Source organism: Trachurus trachurus (assembly GCF_905171665.1).
Source record: "Trachurus trachurus genome assembly, chromosome: 9".
NCBI lineage: Eukaryota > Metazoa > Chordata > Actinopteri > Carangiformes > Carangidae > Trachurus > Trachurus trachurus.
Window position 1 is genome coordinate 20,864,410 of NC_139895.1, and position 13,375 is coordinate 20,877,784.

General features: G+C 41.4%; 1 protein-coding gene across 1 annotated transcript in view; it reads right to left on the reverse strand.

The window, feature by feature from the left end:
• Window positions 1–13,375, reverse strand: part of LOC310990926 (netrin receptor UNC5C-like) — a 192,034-nt gene that overhangs the window by 86,038 nt on the left and 92,621 nt on the right. The window contains exon 2 of the mRNA XM_083978488.1: window positions 12,075–12,311. Coding sequence (XP_083834614.1) covers window positions 12,075–12,311 — 237 coding nt within the window. The remainder of the gene's footprint in view (window positions 1–12,074; window positions 12,312–13,375) is intronic.

Consider the following 13,375-nt stretch of genomic DNA (forward strand, 5'->3'; position numbering starts at 1 on the left):
TAATTGAAATCTCAGTGTAAGAGAGGGAGCACTAGAGACAGAAAGAGACAAAGAGCAAAAGCGATGGGACATGAGGATGAAAATAAGGTAGGAGAACTAAAGAGGAGGATGTAGATGAGAATGGGAGAAAAGCCAGTGTCAGGGGAGAGGGGAAGCGAGGAGAAGAGAAACATTAGGAGGAGGAGAAAAAGGGAGAGATGTAGGAAAAGACGAGAAGAAATCAATACGAGCGAGATGGCAGCAAAGGAGGGAAAGAGGTCACAAATCACGCAAGCCAATACTGGGTGTGCCAATAATGCATGTGTGTATGTGCACGTGTAGATGTGGAGTCACAGGTCAGTGCTAGCCGACTAATAAGCACTCACACTTTGGGTAATGGAGACAAAGTAAGTAACCTAGTTCACAACGTGTCATTTACACACTTCAAGGCTTATGGAGATATATTGAGGTCGGACGCACGTTGCTTAAGCAAACACTGGAAATGCCCTTCACAATAAGATATGCAATCCACATAAATGATGCTGGTGCTCACCTTAAATCAAATTAATTCAGATGGAGAGAATGCTAAAGCATGATTTAGCAAATGTCGCTGCCAATAACGCTCCTGTGGTGTCTGTCTGTAGGAACTGAGGAACACCTGTGGGCTTCTTTGGTTTGAAAAACTTGAAGTAAGTCTTTCCTGCTTCGACTGAGGTGTAGTCAGAGGCTGGCTCGAGTGGAAACCAGCAGCGGCAGAGTCGATCGAGTTAGCTATCTTTGTCGGGGATACTGTGACAAACATTGGAGCTGCTTAGGCAATCAAGCCTGTTCCCTCCAGTTGGAAGCTGACCTGAGCGACCCCTCGGCCACCACACTGCCCCCTCCCCACCGCCGCCGCTTCCCTGATCCTTGCCTGTGACCTTCATCTGGCTTTCCCACTCTCCAGATGAGGCTCCATGTGCGTTAAGTCTGAGTAATTTATTGAGGTGTCACGGAGATCACATTCAGCTACACTTCCAGATCATTTCACTGAAAACAAGTTGTTCATCACATCTTTTTGGGGGTGTGGCCTGTAATGCAAAACAAATGAAAAAAAAAAAAAAAAGAATATTTGATCTACAGTTGTAGATTCTCCAGTTCTCATAGTCTGACAGAAAACAGCAGGCCATGCCTTGGGCTCCATAGAGCGGTGTTGGCTCATGCACTGCCGGAGAGTTTTATCACTTTATTGTCATTACTGTCTATTAAGGTCCTTGCACTCAGTGTAGGGAGCAAGCTACGTCCCTCCTCCTCTGCAGGAAGGACAGAAACAATCAGCGCTTCCTGAATGGGAGGCTTGTTTAATAAGACTGGACTCGAGGCAGCGACTCGGCGCCTTGTTCTTTTGCAAAACTTACAAGCGAAACATCGTTTTTATGAGTTGTCATAGCACGGGGAGCAGAGGTGGAACAAATAACATTAATGTTCACCAGTTGTCTCATTGATCCCTCCTAGCATGGAACAATACACAGAGACAAGGAAACAAAAAGGAGCCATGGATAACGTTACTAATTACACCTGCACATTTACTGCTTGTCAGAACATGCCCAAATGGCATGAAAATGGTTTCTTGTGATTCCTTATGAATAATTCCAATCATACTGTGCTCCACCACTGTTTGTAGAAGATTTCATTGTGCTTTATAAAGGCACTGTGAAGTGTTAGTTGTCCATGTTGATGCATTATGAATGTGTATGTGATGCATTGTGGTTTTAAGCCACGTTAAAAATTCCACAGTTCACTTTGTGTCTCATGATGAAATAAAATAAAAAAGCAAACAAAAATCAAACAGTGTGGTGCCTTGTCTTCGTTTTTGCTATTCCTTTCATTCAGCCTTCTTTAATTATCACCTAATAACTGTTTTCTTTACTTTTCCACCTTAAGATGAAAAAAACGTTCTCTGTTTGCCATGAACAGCCTCAGAACTGTATTTTTGTGTGCACAAGGCATCACACACAACAAACTTTTTTTCATTTATGTTCCAACTTTTATTTGTTCATGTTAACTTTTGTTTTCTTTTATCTTGATCCCCGAGATCAAAGGTGCACTGTGTTTCACCACTTAAGCTGACTTTCCTTTTCCAGCACAAAAAAAAGATGAGAAACACAGGGAGAAGGAGGGAGCTGAGGCGAGCGAGAAAACAGCTCAGCAGGATTCATATCATCTTTCTCCTCAGTGTGACTCCCTGATATCAGTTGGCCTTTCCAGCCCTCTCAAAGGTACCCTCCATCAGCATCCCTCCATCATCTCCCACCTCTCTCCCCTGCTTTCTCAAGCTTGGGTTTTATCTGCCACTGCTCTCTCCGATTTCAGTCAGAGGAAATTAGAGTAAAGCACAAAACAGCATGGAGCAGGGGGGAGAGGAAGGGAGAAGAAATGAAAAAAAAGAAAGGGAAAGGATTGAAGACAGAGGGAAGAAAGTGAGTGAGAAGACAGAGATAATAAAAGCAGTATGGGGGCCACAGCTTCTTGCTGTGACTGTGAAACAGCTGGAAGGAAAAGAAGAGAAAACAGCTTACGGAGTTTAGGTTTTCACAGAGATAAACAGATAAACAGGGCGCACACACACAGACACACACTGCATTCACCAGGCATTCACCTCGCTATTATAGCTTTACTAGATGCACTTACACAATGCTGCATTAGGTGTATATATATATAGTATGTAGATCACTGTCAATGAGCAACAAGGTATGATGGAACCACCGTCGCACCACAAGCACATCACTATCCAAACAGATATATTTTGATTGTGGTGCGTTTAAGGATCCTGCAGCTGTGCAAAATAGCAAGTCACTAACATACATGGTGGCTTTGTACAAGTTAAATCAAGCATCAATCAAAGTGAGTTTTGAATTCAAATTCCATGTTTCAACTGGAGTTAAGGATTATTTTATCAAGCAGGAGGATTCAGAGAAATAACTCCAAAATGAAGTTAGAAAATGTAATTCACACACTAATGTTAAAATACAGTAAGTTTGGACTTAACTTTGGATGTTCACAGATTTACAGATTTACATGGCTGACTGGGTGATCCTCAGTGAAGCTCACAGTGTCCATGACATGCACTATGAGACCCTAAATCTGTGTGTCGTTAGTCGAACAGCATTTCCTCTCGATAACACACAGTCTGGAATCCAGCAGCTAGCAAATGAACAGCTGATGTGAGACTAATAAATGACTAGCAGCTGCACATGATGTCAGTAATGAACAGTGGGATATAGATGGGAGAAAAAAGACTGAGAAGGGAAAAGAGAGAGAAGGAAGACAATGGATTTTTATTGCGGTCACCTGGGAAACCATGATGAAGGCCAGGAGAGATGCCTGGATACTTTCATACTGAACAAGTCACTGGTTGTTGTTGTTTTTTTTTTGTCTGTATTTTATAATACTGCCGTGGTGTGAATTTATAGGCAACACGATCACGCCTTTATTTTTCTGAAATGCAAAACCTCCTCAGGGCACATAAAGTTTTTTTTTTTTTTTTTTTTTTTTTCAATAGATTTTTATTGATTTTTATCGAACAAAACATCGACAACATACAACATACAAGTGCTCTCTGTATTCACATATCAATACGGAAAGAAAAACAAGCCACCATCCAAACCCAAATGTAAACTTAGCTCATGACTGTCCTTACCCCAAAAGGCATCAGAAAGGAAAAGACAAAGAAAAGAAAAAAATAAAATAAATAAATAAATAATAATAATTAAAAAGGAACTGATTTTTTAAAAAGTAAGTAAACGAAATACAGACAGATAAACAATAAAATTAAATTTAAAATACATAAATAAATTACACAAGTAGATATAGTCGTATAAGATCTAAACAATCATCTAGTGGAAGTATTCCAGTCTAAAGTATATCTCCCCTTATTTACAGTGTCCCGAAGGGGTGGGGGTAAGTACCCCAGAAAAGCCGACCATGTTACCTCAAACAGATTATCATCCCCTTTCATTCGCGCAGTAAGTCTTTCTAAGGGTAAAACTTTATACGTCTCTTGGTACCATTGTGTGACCGTTGGAGGTTTGTCACTTATCCATTGCTTTAAAATACATCTCCTAGCCAGAAACAGAAGTTTGTCACAGAGTTTAAAATCTGTTCTACTCAAAGATAGTGTTTTTGACGGCAAGCTTAATATGAAAAGGCCAGAATCCTTTGTAACTTTGCGTGAGAAAATTTTACTCAACTCCTGGGCTACATTACTCCAAAACCTTGCAATCAAACGACACTCCCAGAAACAGTGAATGTATGTCCCAACAGACATATTACATTTGATGCAGAGAGGGGAGATCTGGTTATCCATTTTGTTAAGAATGAATGGTGTTATGTGGGATCTATGGAGTATTTTAAATTGGGTTTCTCTCATTCGGTTGCAAATAAATGTGGTTTTGGCAGAGACTATTGCTTCATGCCAGTCATCTTCAATAAATTGCCCACCAAGATCTCGTTCCCACTTCTGTATCACCTTCCCTATATCTGATGAATCTAAGGAGTAGAGCAGTGAATAGGAATGAGAGAGAAAATGTCTTGTGTCTTTTCGGTTCAGTACAAATAACTCTATATCACTGGGAGAGGGAGTGTCTGTGTGGAGATTTTTCACAATTGACAGAATAAAACTACGGAGTTGAAGATACCCATAAAAGTGTTCAGGTGCAATGTTGTATTTTTGTTGAAGCTGTTGAAAGGACATCAGCGTATTGCCCTCGTATACATCCCAAATGAGCCTGATGCCTTTTTTATGCCAGCTATCAAACACTCTATTATTAATTCCTGGGGCGAACTCCTCATTTCTGGTCACAGGCGTTAACGCAAAGGATGAAACGTTTTCCCCAAAATATTTTGTAAGGTCTCGCCAGACTCTGATAGTGTTGTAAACAATAGGGTTGCGTTTAATGTGTGGCAACCTCTTTTTCCCAAAACTAACAAGTTTACTCAGCAGAGAGTAGGGAGAGGAAAACCATTCATCGATACCCGTTTCAGATTTTAAATGAGACTGGAGCCAGTCCCAGACTATTCGGGTGTGGCAGGCCCAGTTATAAAATCTCAGATTGGGTAGGGCTAGGCCCCCTCGTGCCACTGGCAGTTGTAAAGTCTTAATTTTAATTCTGGGTCTTTTATTGTGCCAGATAAATCGTGAAAAGGCTTTTTCTAAATCTAAAATAACCTTCTTTGGTATCCATAATGGTAACATCTGCAAAGGATAAAGCAACCTGGGGAGTATGTTCATCTTTATAAGACTGATTCTGCCCATCCAGGAGAGGGGAAGGTCATGCCATCTCTCAAGGTCATTCTTAACTGTTCTGATTGCGGGCACAAAATTAAGTCTCCTCAGGTCCTCAACATTAGATGACACTTTAATACCAAGATAAACAAAGCCCGAAGTGGCCCATCTGAATGGAAAATTTGTAACTGAGCCTGTACTGCCATAATTTCCCAGGGGCATGGCCTCAGATTTTGTGTAATTAACTTTATAGCCAGATATAGAGCCAAATGAGTTGATAATTGACAAAGTGGCCGGGACTGACACCTCAGGCCTTGAAAGAAAAAGTAAAACGTCATCAGCATATAATGCTATCTTATGAGTGGTCTTGCCTAAAGTAATGCCATGTATTTCGTTACTGTTCCTGATTCGTTCTGCTAGAGGCTCTAAAGTAAGGGCAAAGAGGAGGGGGGAGAGCGGGCAGCCCTGTCTTGTCCCTCTACCTAGCGGGAAGGGAGAAGAACGCATACCATTGGTTAAGACACAGGCCTCTGGTGAATGATAAATAAGTTTTATCCAATTTATAAACTCCTCTCCTAATCCAAACCTGCTCAGGACATCCCACATGAACCCCCACTCCACCCTGTCGAACGCCTTTTCCGCGTCTAATGATATAGCTAGTGCCCGGTGTTGCATCTCCGAGGAGTACTGTACTACATTAAGAAGTCTTCTCACATTAGAGCACGATAACCTCCCCCTGATAAAGCCTGTCTGATCATCATTTATGAGTGAAGGTAAATAATTCTCCAATCTTCTGGCCAGCACTTTAGAAAGTATCTTGCTGTCCACATTTATAAGGCTGACTGGTCTATAAGAACCACATTCATCTGGGGGTTTATTTTTCTTTAGGATTAAAGAGATATTGGCCAAATTTAGAGAGGGAGGGAGACATCCATTTTTGAAGGAGTCCAAAAACATATCGGTGAGAGGGCCCACCACAATCCTGCTCATTTTTTTATAATATTCCGGCCCATAGCCATCCGGCCCTGGTGCTTTCCCACTTTGAAGTGTGCGAATAGCATCCAGGACCTCTTCCCTGGTAACCTGTCTATTCAGGAGTTCCCGTTGTTCTTCTGTAAGAGAGGGGAGACTTATTTGATCCAGGAAGGATTTTCTTAAATCATCTGATGTATTGCATTCGGTGGAATATAACTTGTGATAGAACTGTCTCATAATATTGTTAATTTTTTTTGATTCATGAAATTTGTCTCCATTACTATCTTTAAGTGATGATATTAAATTAATGGCATTTCTGCCCTTTGCCAGGCGGGCAAGAAGGCGGCCAGGCTTATTGCCGTGTTCATATAGCCTCTGTCTAGCGAAAAGGATAGAAGCCTCTGCTTTGCTTGTTAGGAGTTGATTAAGCGCCGATCTTGCTGCTTCTAAATTTTTAAGATTATGTTTAGATGGAGACCCTTTAAATTTGTTCTCTAACTCCTTGATTGACTGTTCCAATTCCAATTGCTTCCTGATTGTTTCCCTCTTATGAGCTGCTGTGTAAGATATAATTGACCCCCTGATAAACGCCTTAGCGGTTTCCCATAAAAGGGAGGGATTTATACCTGGTGTATTATTTGTCGCCATAAAAAGTTCCCATTGTTTCTCCAGAAAATCCAAAAATGGGGGGCTACTTAGAAGTGAGGAATTAAGTCTCCAGTGGCGTGAGGAGGGATTGCGATAGGGGGGGGATATCGTCATAGATACTGGGTTATGATCAGATAATGTACATATTCCAATTGAGCATGTTTTGACTCTATCTACTACCTCTCTAGATACTAGAAAATAATCAATTCTTGATAGAGATTGGTGGGGGTGGGAGTAAAAAGTGTAGTCCTTTGTTGTTGGGTTTATAATCCTCCAAACATCAAAAAGACCCAGGTCTGCACCTAGCTCCTTCAGCCTTGCTGTCTTTTTTGATATAAAAGCAGGTTTTGATGGAGATTGGTCAACACTAGCATCCTGAACGCAGTTAAAGTCTCCTCCGAATACTGTGAAGGGGGTTAAACGTGAGGATGTCGCTGCAAGCAGCCTAGAAAAGAAAGAAGGCTCGAATGCGTTAGGGCCATAGATAGAGCCTATGAGGATTCGTTCCCCATAAAGGAAACCTGAAATAATAACAAATCGTCCCTCATCATCCTTAATAACCTCTTCTAAAGTAAATGGTAATTTCTTATGGATGAGAATGGCTACTCCTCTACTATGTGAATTGAAGGATGAATAGAACACCTGGCCTACCCAGTTTCTCCTTAATTTAATGTGTTCCAGATCTGTCAAATGTGTTTCTTGTAGAAGGGCGATTTGTGCATTCTCTCTCTTTAATAAAGAAATAATCTTCTGCCTTTTAACAACATGGCCTAACCCCTTGACATTTAAAGAAATAATCTTAATGTCACTCATGGTTGTTAAATGAAGATAAGATAAATCAGTAATGCACAAGCCAAATTACATTCGAGGTTGTGAGCAATGAAAAACATATATATAAATTTGACAGGATATAGTGGTGGTAAGGATGTAGTCTTACATTTCAGAGCACTGTGAACAAAAAATCTGCCCCTGAACAATGGGCATTTAACACTGAAATAAACCTCATCAGGTCTAAACAAGAACGAAAAACCCAGCCATAAAAACCAGATTTGTGTAACAGTTACAGGTGGTTGTATGACGCTGAAAGCGTAGGTAACACCGAAGAAGAGCAACAACCTCAATCTCTTCAATAACTCCCGCCCCCACGACCCAGATGGATACACATCCTTTTAGAGCCCGAAAATAATAAGGATTCTGTCAGATCCCTTGCCCCTCAGGGGTCATGTAGCTCTAGCCATGGCTCTTTTTTTTCTCTTATTTAAATCAGATTAATTTTAATTAAACTTTTAACCTTTTTTGTTTAACATCACAGCCTTTACATCCCTGACTTATCATGTACGGTAAGTGCAGTATTAGTTAGGCTAAACATTTTTCAAGCTTAATGCACAGCTGAATTTAGATTTTAATACAGCAGTTCAAACTAAAATTACCGAGTGACATCTCGCCACAAAATATTTACTTATTTACCCAGTGGTAATCGATGCACAGTTCACGGCAGTCCGTCCACAAATGCCTGCGCAGCTCGGGGGGACTGGAAAGCATGTTTCTCTCCGTTGTAGGTGAAGCTTAGGACGGCGGGGAACCGCATGACGAAGCGGATGTTCAGTCCGATCAGACGTTCACACACCTTGTTGAAGCTGCGCCGCTTCTCCTTCACTGCAGCTGAGAAATCTTGCTGAATGTACAGTTTCATCCCCTCATATGTCAGCTGCCGTCTCTCTCTCAGTGCAGCCATGATCCGTTGTTTATCCCCGGAGTTGTGTAGCTTGATAATGATGGGTCTGGGGCGGTCGCCGCGGGCGGGACCGAGCCCTCTGTGCGCCCGGTCGATTTTAATTATGCCCCGTTTAGTATCCAGGTTCAGTATTTTCGGCAGCCAGCGTTCAAAGTAAGCAACAGGTTGCTCACCTTCGGCTCCTTCCTTTAAGCCAATGATCCTGATATTGTCCCGTCTCGTCCTGTTCTCCATGTCGTCTGCCTTTTCAGTGAGAATTTGTAGCTTCTTCTCAACTTCCCGGAGCTTGTTTTCGGTGGTAGCTAGCGTGTCCTCCAGTGTGGACACTCGGTCCTCAGCTTCATCAAGTCTTTTATTGTTGCCTTCCACCCGGGTTGTCAAAACTTCCAGTGCGTTCGTAAATGAGGTCAGCTTCTCTTCTAATAACTTGGCGATGCTCCGAGTAACTTCTTGAGCTAGCTGCGAGTAGCCACCAGCACCTGAGCCGCCATCTTGCGCCTCAAGGTTCGGTCGGTCACTTGTTACTCTTTGAGATTTACCTGGATTTTCGGGCGGAACCGAGCTATTTTCCTTGCTTGACATCGTTAGGAAGCTTAGGGCGGTCAGCGAGATGTAAAAAAGTCCGTCTGTGGTGGGTAAAATTTAAATTATGGTCGATGGGAGCGGGAGCTCAGTGTCAGTCCGACCTCTCAGCTCAGTGACGTCATAGCAACCATAAAGTTTTTTAAGAAACAAAGAACTAAGATATGGCTCAAGAGAAAAAAGGAAAGAAAAAGGAGAGGAGAAGTAAGAGGAAGTTAAATGAAAACAAAGCCAGAGGAAGACAGAAAGAGCTAAATACAAAAAGAAAAAGAAAAGAAGGATTAATGATTAAATATTCAAAAAGCTGTAAGACTGGGAGAAAGAGATGAAAAATTGATCATACTCTTCAAAAGAAACATGTTTAAGGAATCAAAAACAAGTTTTACATGGTTGAAGACAACGAACTACAGTCAGAAGTAGATAGTCTGATGTGAGACTGAACCTCCAGCAGAGACTGTAACATTACTTTCCCTTCTATCAAAACTTTCCTATGCCGCTGTGTATGGCTCTATATTTGTACCTGTTGTTTCACTTTTCTCATGTTTACACCTCGCAGGTTTTGTTGCACTTGCTTGCTTCTGCCTTGACTATTCATGTGTGACAGCCGAATCAGGGGAAACATCACTGCTGTACCGCTCAGTTACTTCAGTCTCTGTGTTGGGTTTAGTGCTGCAGCAGACCCACCAAGCAACAAGGACACCACACACACACACACACACACACACACACACACACACACACACACACACACACACACACACACACACACACACACACACACACACACACACACACACACACACACACACACACACACACACACACACACACACGCCATGTATGGCTCGAGGGTTTGCTTTGTATTACAAGGGGAAGTCTTCAGTGGGCGAGTCCATGTGTCAACTTGAGTTGAGACGGAATCAAAAGTTCTGCTTCCTTGTGATTGTTTGTGATATTACACACTGTCTGCTATCAGATAGTGGGCAGATTAAATAAAGTATTTTGCTCACCTGACTCATGAGAAAAACTAGACCACAAAGGAATGAAAGCACCAACACATTGATTTGTGCTACTGTAACCCCAAACCAATATTTCATTCTGCAGCCACTATATATCAGGACTTTTTTAAAACTGTTTTCAGCCTGCGTTCAATCACTCGCTCTGGGGACCCCTGCTCATTAACAAGCAGGTGGAGACCCATAAGCTGTTCTCATGTCAACCTTAAGTCTAAGAAAGCAGGTTGTGTACATCTTTGTCTTCCTGCCAAAGCAACAGCATGATTCATCATTACCTAGCTAGCAGAGTAATACAATGTGCTGTCAAGTGACAAGTGTGGAACTTTGGCTGCAGTCCAGTACATCACTGTGGATCCTATTAAACTGTCCCGTGAACATGGCAGAACGGCACTGGCAGTGGGACAGCTGTGTACACACATCTGACATGTGACCTCGCTTACTACACAAATAACTAAACATCTGAATAATGGATTTAGCCTGTTTACTTTTAGTGCACCAGGGAGACAATCAGGGAGAAATGTTGGCCACATTTCCACACGTGAGACAATTTTATATCCCAAAGTACAACTTATCAGCAGGGTCAGATACATAAGGTGGAAAGAAGAACTCAATCTTAATTTTACACCTGTGAACTTGCGTCTTTGTATAACTGTCTGTTCTCCAGGACACAATTAGTAAAAACAGTAATTAACTTGTTTTTAAATGCATGGTTATTGTGATGTGTTCTCATGTTTACTGTACATGGTTACTGTTGCATCGTGTTAAGCTGCATGTTAAGCAAATCGCCAACATCAGTCTTGCATTCATATCATGGTCTCACTCAAAAAGCTGTTATTTCACCCTGAGCTGAAGTGTGTTTCTTAAAAAATGAATGAATAAATAAAAAACTACAGCTTTCCTGTGTGTGAACTGACATGCAACTGCACTTAACGTGTCACTGCCATTTTTTTTCTTTTCTTTTTTTTACCACCAGTGTTTTCTGTCAAAAATGTCTTCAGTTAAACAAAAAACATTTGACAGTTCCTGTACTGAATACCCGCTCTGCATGTCAGTTTTCATTTAATGTCTTTTTCCACCTATTTTCCAACATTATGATCGGATCCGCCCACTTTCATTGCACTCCAAATAAAGATCTATGTGTGTATTTGTGCGCCTCTTTGTGTGCGTGTATGCTCTAGGCTTTCAGGGTTTTCCACGGCATTGCTGACTCACAATATATATTTTTTATCCAAGATGGTAACAAACTGGATTCACTTTACCAAGGAAAGTTCAGCATCTCTCAAAACAACAACAATAAAAAATTTAATAGTGCAGGATTACAAGCGCTGCTGTCATCGTCATTAAACAACTCGTTACAGTTTTATTTTTAGGTCAGGATTCCTTCAGTGTCCATTGTTCAGGATCAGGTTTTTACTGGGAAGCATTAAATCTACAAAGCTCTGCTTCTCCAAGACAATAACTGAAAGTCATAAAAACACTGAATAAAGCAGTTTCACATTTGAAATCAATATATCGCTGATGCTCTTACATGGAGGTTAGATGTACTGTCGTTGATGTAAACTCAGTTTGTTTCAAGGTACTCAGTTTATTTTTAGGTTAGGATTCCTTCAGTGAGCCGATTTATCTGCAGAGGTCTCCTCCTCTCCACAACAAACAGACCAGGTAATTAAAACCGATAAAAAAAAACCCGAATAAGGCAGGTTCACATTAAAAATCAGTGTTTCTCTGATGCACTAAGAAACAGGAGGTAAGGAGGGGCTGTTTGCTCGGCTTGCTTCTCTGATATCTGCCGATCCATGACTAAAATCAAACATGCAGTTGGAGATTACAGTTATGGAAACTGACATCCACCTGACAGCTGGCGGGTTTCACTCACCTGAGTTTTCGTCCACCTTCTCCTCCACGGTGTGGTCCTTCTGATGGACCCACTCGCTGTTGCACTTGAAGTAAATCTGTGTGGCAGGCGTTGCTTTGCAGTAGAGATTGGCTGGCTTATTCTTGACAATGTACCCTTCCTCAGGTTCATACAGGAAGTGAGGTAAGGGCTCTGGAGGGTCTGAGGGGAAGGTCTCCGGGAGCTCGCTCAGGCTCAAGAAGTCGTCATCATCTCTCACTGTGGGAGGAAGCAAAGCAAAAGGTTAAACTTATGACAGCCACTGCAGGGAATGTTTTTCACAGTTTCCAGCTCAATCGCTCTTTGTTTTATCGCCTCACTTTGACGACTAACAGGGTACAAAGTTGGTTCAGGGAGAATATGCTGCATTCTTTCAATCATTCATTCTTGCTCTGTGATTCACACCAGTGAGCAGCATTGTCTAACACTTCGCCCCTGAACTGAGTGTGTACTAGACATTGCCGTTTTCATCTGATCACTAATAATTGCCGTGTCACAAGCCAGTGACCTGGACAGAGAACAATTTTCTTCCACTGAGCCATAAAATGCACCTTTAATCAGCACCTGATTGTGGTGTCCATTTGTGGACAAAGACAAATTGATAGAGAAGGAGCAAAAGAGAAGTGGAGACATGAGGAGGGTCACAATGCCTGGTTTCCCTCAATATCAATGATCTAACCCTCAGGTGAAATGCTGGTCTGTTACAGTATCTTGTAGTTTGAGCAGCTTCATGGTTCAATCTGCCTCATGGCTGCTTTCAACAAATCTGTGATAAACTACTGTATAATGAGATCATTTTAATAATTGAGGTAGTCTTTTTTTATGTTGTGGTTTAAATGGCAGTCTGTAATAGAAAACTTAATTTCATTTCATCCAGCCTACCCTTTTACTTTACATTCAAAGTAGCGCTTTGATTAATAAATAAGGTATTTTGACCACAGGTTCTTTTCATTATTTTCATCACCTGCTAATTGACCCTTAGCATGTGAGTCACAGGGTCGAGCACAGGGTGCAGATTTAAATGTGTTAAATGTTCAGAAATAATTGTATGAAAAATGCACAGTGTCTGCCCTGTTTTAATCATCAGCAAAGAAGAACTCTGCCACATTAGTCCAGGCAAAATAGCGTTTTACGACAGACTAATTGTCACAGAAGGTTTTTCACCATACATCATTTCTATGAGGTGTCTAGAACAACATACTAAAAGTCCTAAGAAATCCTAGTTGGGGAAATATGTTTAATTCGCATCATTATTTACTGTATAAAGTCTATGGTGCCGACAA